Source organism: Anolis carolinensis, chromosome 3 (genome assembly GCF_035594765.1).
Source record: "Anolis carolinensis isolate JA03-04 chromosome 3, rAnoCar3.1.pri, whole genome shotgun sequence".
Lineage (NCBI taxonomy): Eukaryota > Metazoa > Chordata > Lepidosauria > Squamata > Dactyloidae > Anolis > Anolis carolinensis.
This window is the reverse complement of record NC_085843.1, coordinates 274,466,281-274,478,464: the sequence shown is the minus strand read 5'-3', so window position 1 is coordinate 274,478,464 and position 12,184 is coordinate 274,466,281. Positions and strand designations below refer to the sequence as shown.

At 38.3% G+C, this 12,184-nt stretch overlaps 1 protein-coding gene across 3 annotated transcripts in view; it reads right to left on the bottom strand.

The window, feature by feature from the left end:
• The window catches only part of usp13 (ubiquitin specific peptidase 13), a 102,739-nt gene that overhangs the window by 19,490 nt on the left and 71,065 nt on the right, over nucleotides 1-12,184 (bottom strand). The window contains exons 11-16 of one of the 3 annotated variants that reach the window (XM_008105989.3): nucleotides 9,740-9,865; nucleotides 7,506-7,659; nucleotides 5,859-6,033; nucleotides 2,549-2,637; nucleotides 1,400-1,522; nucleotides 609-635 (exon numbers count right to left, since the gene is read on the bottom strand). In XM_008105989.3, the coding sequence (XP_008104196.3) occupies nucleotides 609-635; nucleotides 1,400-1,522; nucleotides 2,549-2,637; nucleotides 5,859-6,033; nucleotides 7,506-7,659; nucleotides 9,740-9,865 (694 nt within the window). Of the gene's footprint in view, nucleotides 1-608; nucleotides 636-1,345; nucleotides 1,523-2,548; nucleotides 2,638-5,858; nucleotides 6,034-7,505; nucleotides 7,660-9,739; nucleotides 9,866-12,184 lie in introns of all 3 variants that reach the window. The other 2 variants (XM_016991983.2, XM_008105990.3) reach the window with 2 other exon arrangements.

Genomic DNA, 12,184 nt, shown 5'->3' with positions numbered 1-12,184 from the left:
TCTATAGTGCCTTCAGTTTTCAAATCTAAATCAGTTCTCTGTATTGCCATTTGGCATATGGAATTCTGAAATCAAAAGATACTCCTCATGCACACAAAAGACGTTTACCAATGACTACTAGCATGGACTTTCAAATTTGGAAACATTCTGCCTTGGAAAGCTGGAATACTGGGAACAATACAGAGTTGTTGCTGTTATGCCCCGATAATGACCCTTCTAGAAGCATTTCATTGAAAACAGATTATTTCCTACTACCTGCTATCAAGCAGGACTATTCTTATGCTGATATATAAATCTAATATTCTGTCTATGGCTTGAGCAGAAAAAGAAGTTAAAGAAAACTAGTACTTCCAGTTTTTAGACCTAACTGTGGGACAAAAGAAGAGAAAAGATAAGAAGTCATTGGTATCTCTATACTACTCCATAATACTAACATTGTTTCAGACAGTCAAATACATATAATAGCACAGTTAATAGCCAAAAGGGAAGAGCTTCCATGCATCCCTCAGCAGACACAGGGTCCTTGTGAAAAGCAGCAAATATTCATTGCAATGGCCACTTCAAATAAATAAATAAATAAAGCTAGCATCATGGAATAAAATACATACACTCCATGAAATGGTTCGTCGTGCCATCTGGAAATATAAAAAAGCAAAATGAGGGAGACAGAGTATGGGCAATGAGATGGTGTGAGAAAGGAAGTTGGCCAGTTCTGCCCTGGGTTTGAAGACCAAATCAGAGCTTTAGAGTAAAGGCCTCTTATAGGTGTTACTTTCCATAAGACTAGAAACAGAAGGCTTCGGATTGAAATATGGAGACTTTCACCACTGGCTTAAATGCTTGGCCAATGTTATGCACAGCTCCCCTTTCTCTGCAATTTTCAAAATATTCCTGCCTCCCCCTTTCCCATAAGCTTGTCTTCTGAACACAGAAGCCATATCAAGTTGTCTTCTCTACATCACTGTATATCTCAGCCTTCTTTGAGCCACATCCTGCATGGCCCATTTCAGTAAACTTTTTGGTCCTGACTCCCATTCTCCCAGAGTTTGGAAGTAATTTGGAAGTTTCCCCTTCAGAACTGATGTATAGATTCTGCCTGGATCACCCACAGAACTTGTCAAACCTTGAAAAGCTTCATAAACGTGTCCATCTGCTGCAAGTAGAGAACCAAGCCTTGATTATTTAACTGGCTACTTATGTTACAGAAATACACCTATAAGTTCATGAACAATGGGTGCTGTGCAAAGGATATACCATGAATATGTTGGAGCTTGTCATTCAATAAGTCCCATGCGAACAGGCAGGGAGGAAGATTGACAAAGGAACAAAAAGAAGACCAACTAACAGTTGTGGTGGAGAATGGCAGGGAGGTAGAGATCCTCATGGTAGCAGGCAGTACCTTTGGGGTCTTCAGGAATGATAATGGGGGGAGAGATATCAGGAAGTTCTTCTTCTCCTGGTTGAAGGCCTGTAGCACGAAGGTGATTGATGTCCAGGAGCTCTGGCATGTCTATGGAAACATCTGCAAGCACAGCAGGGCAAATAAGCCTATAGACACACAGCAAATATATTGTAGGCACATTAAAGTGTGTTTCTACTCTCAAGTTCCAACACTAAGTGTTTTACAGCTCTGTTCAAAAGATTTAACTTCACTTTCTGTCCCCATGATCATTTGATTTTGAAAAATTTGGCTTGTTATGGAAACAAGGATTGGTGAGAAAGCTTCAGCTGAGACACCTTTTTCCCATGATAACTCTTCCAGGAGTGGATTTCCCTTTCTAGGGGTAGATTTCTCTCACTTCCAGTTGTCTCACTCCTGTTCTTAACTATGAGTAATTTGTAAGTCAGACATTTGTAGCTCAGGGACTGCGTGTAGTAATAATCATCATCCCACCCTCAAATCATGGTGGTGGCCACCACCCCCTGTCACTTGCCCTCAGATACAGTAGGCTTTTGGTCATGGTACAAAAAAAGATCTACTTTTTGGTGTGTTAAGGATTTTTAATTCAAGTGGAATCCACTTGGAGACCTTCAGATGTCATTAAACTACAACAGTTGACTTCCATGGCTCCAAACCAATGGACCACGGGAACTGTCTTATAGAAGGACCAGTTCAAACAATTTCTGTGTGCCTTCATAAAAAATACAAATCCCAGAGTTCTTTGAGTTAAATAACAATAACAGCATTCATTCTGTAATACTCCCGACTTGCCACATTATTTATGTTTGGGGAGATTTCTTCATTAAAAAGGAAGAGAAACCGCACTTGTTGCTTGAAAACTTCAGCCCCTCTACACACAGGCATTTCACCGGGGAGCTCCAAGACAAAACTACTGGTGGACAATCATCTTGCCTTATTCACAACATTTCATTGGGCATCTAAACAGCACTGTATCCTCTTTGCTATCTTTCTCTGTTTTTCACCCGTCCTTTTTCTTACCACCAAGGAGTAGAAGATAGGTCGGAAACCACTGTCTGGAAGCCTCCTTGCAGTTCAACATTTCACAACTTGTTGCAATTTCAAGTGGAGAGCATTCAAAATACATACCAAGTTTTTTAGGTATCCAGTCAAGGCCGAAAGTAAACTTCTTGATCTGTACCACCAGGTATTCAGGAAACGAAGCAAAGCGAGAAGTTCTGAAAACAGAAGCAATTTTACATGAATGAGACTGAGCCACAAGAAGACAGAAGCAGATACAAGAACAGAATTAGAGTCACAAAAGTAGCACTGCCCAGGATCCATCTAGCCTAGCATTCTTTCATAATGCAGCTTTAAAAATTGTTTTATGACTTTGTGTAGTCACTATGACCAGGATTTTATGATTGGGGATTCTGGGAATTACACTCCAAAATGTAAGATTTCCAAGCTCTGTTTTCAATAGTGGCAGAACAGATACTACAGGAAAACAAGACAGTAGAGCAAGGTAGAGATTACCAATTTGTTCCTACCATTTGTCCTTAAAGATATGCTTTGCATAACCTGCAGCTCAAGGGAAGTTACTTTTTTGTTGCTAATGGAGCTGACATTTTATTACCTGTCTTTCATGCCATTTGCCCCTGGTTCCCACATGGCCAACAAGTGGAGTGATCTTTGTCTGCACTGAGAGCCCATCAGAAAAAATGAGCTACAGAATTTTGCTGCATGGTCACACAGCTATCCCGAATACTATTACAGGTATACCTCAGGATGTGTTCCTGGGCATTACTTTTTTAAACAGAATTCAAAGACTAAGAAGATTGTTCACATTATAGATTTGTGGTAGTTATTATGTGCCTTCAAGCTAGCTGTGACTTGTAATGAGTCTATCATAGGGTTTTCTTGGTGGGATTTTTTTCAGAGGAAATGTTTTGTTACCTTCCTTTGAGGCCAAGAGGGATTTGCATAAGCTTCCAGAATGGCTTTCTGCAGCTGAACTGCAACTGAACCCTGGTCTCTCAAAGTCCTAGTTCAACATTCAAGCCACTGCACTACACTCACACAAATCAGGCATTAATAAAACATGATGCAGAAAGATGAAAGAAATTGACAGTTCTTTTAACAGACTAATACAAGTACTTTTTGGATAATTTATAAATGATCTGAGATTAAGAGTTGAGTAGTGAGGTGACCAAATCAGTCTGCCTGGCCATTCTTATGTTCTTATATGTGGACAGATATTAGGACCAGGAGGTTATGGGAAGCCAGGAAAACAGATTGTTGAAGAATCTACCACATATATACTGTATATATGCTCGAGTATAAGCCTAGTTTTTCAACCCTCTTTTTAAGAGTTAAAACACCCCCCTCGGCTTATACTCGGGTGAGGGTCCTGGTTGGCTTATATTTGCGTCAGCTTATACTCAAGAATATATGGTACATTTAATATTTTTCTCTATTATTGTTGCTACTATTACATTTATTTTACTCTATTTATTATTATTATTAATACATTTATTATTTCACTCTGATCTTATTATTATTATTATTATTATTATTATTATTATTATTACATTTATTATTTTACTCTATTTATTATTACATGTATTATTTTCCTGTATTTATTATTATTATTACTACATGTATTATTTTACTCTATTATTATTAAAAGGATACATAAGCACATTTACATTGAAGAAGATGAGAATAATGATTTGATCAGAGTTGGACAGTCTTATCTTAAATTTGAGCTTTATGTAAATATTCAAAAACATTTAACCTACTGATGCCTCAATTAATGTAATTTTATTGGTATCTGTTTTTATTTCTGAAATTTACCACCCTCGGCTTATACTGGAGTCAATGTTTTCCCAGTTTTTTGTGGTAAAATTAGGTGCCTCGGCTTATATTCAGGTCAGCTTATACTCGAGTATATACGGTAGGGATATTTAAATATGCTTCATAGGATCTGCAAAAAAAGGTCCCTGACACACTTTGATTTTTTTCCCTATTACTTTAAATATCTTTATAGATATTTGACTAGAAAATTGGACTAGATATTTGAAAATAGTGAATGCTTATCTTAAAATCTGCCATGATAACAGCAAAAAAAACAAAACAGTTTTCAGTGCAATAAAATAAATTTGTTGAAGAAAAAAACTTTATGTGTACATGCTTTCAAGAAATGTATGGAAACTTCAAGAATTTCATGGGGTTTTCTTAGGCAAGGAATACATAAAAGTGTTTTTGTCAATTCCATCCTCTGAAAATATACCCTCTGGTATTTGCTGGCAGGCTCCCATCTAAGAGCTGACCTTGCTTAGCTTCCAGGATCAGACAGGATCTGGTGCCACTAAGGTCTGTGTACATGTGCATATTTCTGGGGACACAGGGCCATCAGATCCTCACACTGACCATGACCCATTAAGAACCACTGCCAGAAACATAGGAAGCTGGCCCATCTGACTCAATATTGTTAACATACACTTTACATTATTTTAGGAGAAATTCTTTATTGGTCCTACCCAGTCCAAGATTGGACAACCTCTGCATACAATTGAGACCTCCGTAATTTAAATGTTTTTGAATCTTTACATCAAACTGTAATTTAAGATATGACTGTTCAACTCTGATTAAATCATTATTTTCATCTTCTTCAATGTAAATGTGCTTATGAATCCTTTTAATAATCATAGAGTGAAATAATAAATGAACTAATAATAATAAATGCAGTAAAATAATAAATGTAATAATAAATAGAGTAAAATAATAAATGTATTAATAATAAAAATAGTAAAATAATGTAAAAGTAACAACAATAATAGAGTAAAATAATAAATGTAATAATAATAATAAAAATAGTAAAATAATATAAAAGTAACAACAATAATAGAGTAAAATAATAAAAAAATGTTTTTTTTTCCGTGTCAGGAGCAACCGGAGTTGTTTCTGGAGTGAGAGAATTGGCCGTCTGCAAGGACATTGCCCAGGGGACGCCCAGATGTTTTGATGTTTTACCATCCTTGTGGGAGGCTTCTCTCATGTCCCTGCATGGAGCTGGAGCTGATAGAGGGAGCTCATCCATGCTCTCTCCGAGTGGGATTCGAACCTGGCAGCCTTCAGGTCAGCAACCCAACCTTCAAGTCACAAGGCTTTTATCCCCTAGGCCACCGGAGGCTCCAATATAATAAATGTAATAATAATAATTAACATGGTAAAATAATAAATGTGACAATACCAATAATAATAGAGAAAAATAATAAATATACCATATATACTTGAGTATAAGTCGACCTGAATATAAGCCCACCAGGACCCTCACCCGAGTATAAGCCGAGGAGGGTTGTTTTTTTCAGTCCTAAAAAAGGGCTGAAAAATTAGGCTTATATTTGAGTATATACAGTACTACTCCCATTCTTCAACACTCATGCTGTATACTCACTTCACTCCAGCAGACTTGGCTTGCAGAGCACTGCTCCAGAAGTCTTCTACATTGTCTGGTTCAGAAAAGGCCTGAAGGCAAGCGCTAAAGGGGATCTTGGCACGTACAAGCTCTGGAGGGGGCCTCCTTGCAGCTTCGGCTTCCCTCCTCTTCAGTTCATAAGCAATCAATTCATCTAACCAGAAGCACAAGCAACACTGAAGGATCACCACACTTGGAGAAGAAAGGTATCTACACGAAGAAATAACCTTATTCAAGGGTTGTTGTATGTTTTCTGGGCTGTATGGCCATGTTCCAGAAGTATTCTCTCCTAACGTTTCGCCCACATCTATGGCAGGCATCCTCACAACCTCTGAGGATGCCTGCCATAGATGTGGGCGAAACGTCAGGAGAGAATACTTCTGGAACATGGCCATACAGCCCAGAAAACATACAACAACCCTGTGATCCCAGCCATGAAAGCCTTCAACAACAAACCTTATTCAAACCTCCCAGATAAAAAACAATCCTGCAACTACTCCCAACCACTCCACAGTGTGCTCCATTAACCCTAACAATGGTTTGATATTTTGTTATCAAGGACTTTAATGTAAGATCTGCATCCAATTATGAATCTGTGGCTAGAGTTAATGATGACGGGAACTCTCAAAGAGGAATGACAGAAGGCAATGCTACAATGGCACTAGATCTTTGTCTCTTTGATACCATGGTGCCTTGACATTTCCAACACAAAGTGCTAAAATCCTTTTGAATATAAACAAACTGGGGAAAGTGAATTTAATCTCACAAAAGCTAGGAAATATCTAAAGCACAATAGCCTCAAAATATAGCAAAAGTTTGGGACTGTGTGCTCTCTTAGAATTTTCTGTAACAGGACAGATAATCCAGAATTTTTTTAGAGCCATACAGGGTTGCAGAATGCAGGCATACAATATGACCCATATACCCACAGGATTAGTATTCATGGTTTCACCTAGGAATTCCTCTCTATGAATTTTCTAGATCTTTCAATTAATTCTGTGGTATTTTTATGCCAGGGGTTACCACAGAGTTAAATTGGAAGGAGATAGAGAGAGAAGATATGCTTGGAGAAATGTCCTAGGTCCTCCAGTGTGACTTTATAGTAACTCAGTATTTCTCAAACTCTGCTGCTCCAGATGTTTTGGACTTCAGCTCCCACCATTCATAACAAAAGGTAAAATAGCTAGGATTTCTGGGAGCTGAAGTCCAAAACACCTGGAGAAGCAGAGTTTGAGAAACACTGTAGTAACTTCAATCAGATGCTGTTCATTTCAATTGGGTTCACTTTATCCATCATTTCCTGTTTCCACGTTAAGTTCAGGAATATATCCCCTGCACATATGGGGTGGGGAGGGTCATACTGTATTTTCAGGGCAGAATTCCAAATATTTTAGGTGGTCACTTCAACACTTCAATAGATTCATGTGTGCATGTACTTAATCTAAAGATTGGCAGATGGATATGTCAGTAGCATCAGGTGAAATGGGAGGTTCTATCAACATTGCTAGATATGTAATAGCTCATGACAACAAGAGTCGTAACTAGCATGTGAATAAACTGACTTCTGAATTCCATCTGAATGATATGCTAAGCAATGCATGAGTCAACCTAATTCCCGCTCTTTACCTTTGTTTGAGGCCGCCTCCATTGCCACAGGCAACTGCATGAGATAGTCTACCCTCTCCGTGTATCTGACTTTCCGAGACTGGCAGCACTGTGTTCGCTCTTCCACCAAGAACCGGAAGACATCGCTGGGATTTTCTGAACCAATGTGGTTCCTCTGAATGGGAAAAATCAAACCCAACCACTTGGGCAATCATGACCACATGAGAAGACCTCGGCCATGTGGGAAGACACCAAGTTGTATGTCCTTGAAATGTTCAGTACTGCCCTTGATTCTGTAATGGATGCTGCTGGCTTCGAGAGGAGCTGCAAATTATAGGAAGGACCCATGCTGTTCCCAAGCCACCATCATAACGTAAGCGAGTTATGCGCATTGGACAATTAGATAAAACTCCACCACTACGCGCTTTCTTTACAGCATGTGCTTACCAGCTGCACTAAGGACTCATAATTGCCATGATAGATGTTTACATTTTGAAACACAGAATTGTTTTGTATGCAAACCTTCACTCACGCAGAGCACAAAATAGGCAAACATGAAAAACTGTCTCAAGTGGAGAAAAACCAATCTATTTTTATCCTTTGTCTTCTTTTCTATGCCTTGGAAGATACCAGTTGCTTTGAACAGCATTAGCTGAAGGGCTTCCTCCCATTAAATTTACACCAAGGTGTTCAATAAAAAATCATTGTGTATACAATCAAGTGGAAAGAAAGCATGTTAAGCCTCATTGATTTCAGTGGGATAGTTCATGGAGTACTTAAATTTCCCCTACCCAAATCAATAAAGTTTGAAAATGCTTACAATTGGCTGGAGTACATCCTGTGTTTGCAGGATTTTTATGTACTGATAATGTATCTTGTAAATAGCACTTCACCACCAGCAGCAGACTCCTTAAAACAATGATTTAGAGAGGCTAGAGGTTTATAAAGGCTCCTATCACTGTCTGGCTGCTAAGACCTGAGCTTCATATACAACTGAATGTTGTATTTTCCTTAATCATATGTTATTATTTTAAATGTTGTTTTACATATTTTAGAATTGTGTCTTTGATTTAATTATGCTTGAATGCTTGTTTCCTGTTTCGACTATATTACTGGAGATGTCTTAAATTCTATTTTTGGGAGATAGGCAGGATATAAAATCCAATAAAGAAAGAGGAAAAAATACTGATGATTAATCCCTTCCCTCCCACCCACCCTCCAAAAAGATGGTGATAATTGAAAAATTGAACGTTAAGACAGCCAAATGCATTCTAGTAAAGTAAAACTTGCTAATGGATGGCAGAAATGATTTTTGTAGTATTATGCATTATATGCATGACAGAGAACATTCTTCAGCCTTTGCCATGAATGTTTAAAAAACAGGCTTTATAAAGTAACTACTTATCTCCTATGTCAATATTTCAAAATTCAGTTTGGCAGACTTTTGCATTGATTTCCATTAGATGTATTTCATGGCTCTCTCAAGATATAAAGCACTGCATGTTTCTCTGCCCAAATTGATGATGATGACAATAAGGATGATGGCTTTATTCACTTATATCCCACTTTTATCCTGATAATGGGACTAACAGTTTCTAATGACATAGTTTAAAAAATTTTTTAAAAAGCATTAATAAAAGTATAAATATAGTTTTAAAAACAAGCTATTTGTGAGGTTAAAATATTAAACATTTTAAATATTAAAATGCTATACAAAAAACTCAAAAACAGTACAAAATGTCACAAAAAAGTTTGGACTTGCTAATGGAAGGACTGCAAAGATGGGGCCATATTGGTCTCAAATTAGACTGAAGCCCCTTCTACAATGCAATATAAAATCCAGGTTATCTGCTTTAAACTGGATTATATGGCAGTGTAGAAGGGGACTGAGAAGGCAGAGGGACCGAGAAAAGTCCCTCTCCAGACAGTCTTAAAATTCTAATGGGAGAAATCACACTGATTTAACTAAACTTATCATTAAGTTTTAAGATTAATCAGCAATACTTTTGGGTAAATTTGAAAGGAAAAACATCAGTTCCTTTTTTCTGTTATCTTCTCTACTTTCCAAATCTATGTTGTAAACTGGATGAAGAACAAAAAATCATTTCTGCTTATAAACCCGCAAAGGTGGCATATACAATTATGATATTACATCAATGTATAGACAAAACACTTAAAATTAATACACAAGACTAGCATCTGTTTGTTTTTCAATGAGGAAAAAAGCATGCCAGTCGTAGTTCATCCTTGCTTACCTCTATTAGATTTATGAGGTGTAGGAAGAACTCATGTGCATCTTGTTGCCGATTGGAGGAGAATTCGGGGTGTCCTTTGCTGACCAGAGCCTTGAACATGCGAGGAGAAATGCCATTGTGCTGAGGCTAAAATACAGAAAGGAGAAGAAAACAGACCAAACACATATTAGAATGAATGTTGCATTAATGTGACAGAAACTGTACCGTTACTATGATTGTTTATGCAACACATTTATCTGAGTAACCCTTGCCAAAAAAAAGTCTATTATTTTCATTACCGTGGCTCAGGATACAAGAGGAGAGAATCCATTAAAAATGTCATTCATGATGCTCCTTACATGTACATATCTGTCCTTAAGTCCTCGTTTTGGGAGGAATTGTGAGATATAAATAATGTTTACAGGACTGATGGATTGTGGAACTGTCCTGGTCACACTGGATACTTTTGAAGCAGACCACTGAGACTGAAATTGATCCTACTTCTTTTTCTAGGAATCAACAAGTGCATAATGTGAGTTTGGATCCCTGGGCCCATAAACTGCATAGCAAAAAAAAGGGCTATATAGCAAATACCACAGATTTTGAATTTTCAGGGGTATCTGATTTGATCCAGGATTGGGGGCAAGTTAAGGGAAAATGAAAGAAATTCACTTAATTCTCTACTCCAGACACAGACTACAATCTTGATCTGGATTGCCCACCCTGATAATAAAGGAGCAATCTGTATTCAATGGATGGTGCTTTGAAGTCAAAGCACCTGGGGTTGTGGTAGAACAATGGGTTAAACCATAGGTTCCCAAACTTATTTGGCCTACCACCCCCTTTCCAGAAAAAATATTGCTCAGCGCCCTGGAAATTATTATTTTTTAAATTTTTAATAGCAATTAAACAGAAAGATATATGTACCTGTGGCCATCACCGCTCCCCTGGATTGCTGCAGCGCCCACCGGGGGCGGTAATGCCCACTTTGGGAATCACTGGGTTAAACCCTTGTGCTGCTGAAGTGCTGACCTTAAGGTTGGCAATTTGAAACTGTGGGAAGTGGTGAGCTCTCACTGTTAGCACTAGCTCCTGTCAACCTAGCAGTTTGAAAACATGCAAATGTGAGTACATAAATAGGTACCACTTTGACGGGAAAGGCATAAAAATGCTCTAAGCAGTCATGCCAGTCACACAACCAGGAGATGACAATACAGGCTCCTCGGCTTGAAAATGGCTCCCACAGAGCCAGAGATGAGCACCGCCTCCAAAGGCGGAAATGAAAGAAGTCTTTGCCTTTGTCTGTGTATGTGTGTCTCATTGTATTGTAACAAGACATTAAATGTTTGCCTGTATCTGTTTACACTGTAATCCGCTCTGAGTCCCCATGGGGAGAAGGGCGGAATATAAATAAACTATTATCATTATTGACACAACGACGTTGTATGACACAGCAAACAAGATAGACATGCTGGATTTCGTTTCACAAAACCACAAGTCGAACACTTCCCACGTGTCTAGGACTGTGTGATGTATTTTCGGATGATGCGTGCAGATCCCAGCAGGGTGGCCTTTTGCAGTTGGCAGATCGTAATTTTGTCAATGTCTATTGTTTCCAAATGCCAGCTGAGATCTTTTGGCACGGCACCCAGTATGCCTATCACCACCGGGACCACCTGCACTGGTTTCTGCCAGAGTCTTTGAAGTTCAATCTTGAGGTCCTGATAGCGGCTGAGTTTTTCCTGTTGTTTTTCATCAATGCGACTGTCACCTGGGATGGCAACATCAATGATCCAAACCTTGTTCTTTTCCACAACTGTGATGTCTGGTGTGTTGTGTTCCAGAACTTTGTCAGTCTGGATTCGGAAGTCCCACAGTATCTTTGCGTGCTCATTTTCCACGATCTTTGCTGGTTTGTGATCCCACCAGTTCTTTGCTGCTGGCAGGTGGTACTTGAGGCATAAGTTCCAATGGATCATTTGGGCCACACAGTTGTAAATTATTATTATTATTATTATTATTATTATTATTATTATTATTATTATTATTATTATTATTGAACACAGTTTGAGCTCAATACAGAACCTTGCAACTGGATGAGTGTGAACTAGTAACACTGGGAAACAAGCTTCAGGGATCAATAAAATGGACCACATTGGACCTTCAAATGAACACATGTTAGTAGGAATATTAATATAAAGCCTAGTCAGTCACATGACATAACAACCTTGAGCTTGGATGGTCCTATTACTGTCTGCTTCAACAGCCCAAATTCTCCTCCACCGATCTCAATTCTAACACTGGGATTTTCAAGAATACAAGAAAAAGCTATATCTACATTCTCCTTTCTGTGCCATATGCTGAGATTCCCAGTCAACCCATTTTGGAAAAAAATGTTCAAAGGAAGCTCCTGTACAAGTTGGATTTAGCACACAGATTACAGTGTGTATTTATACACATCCACAT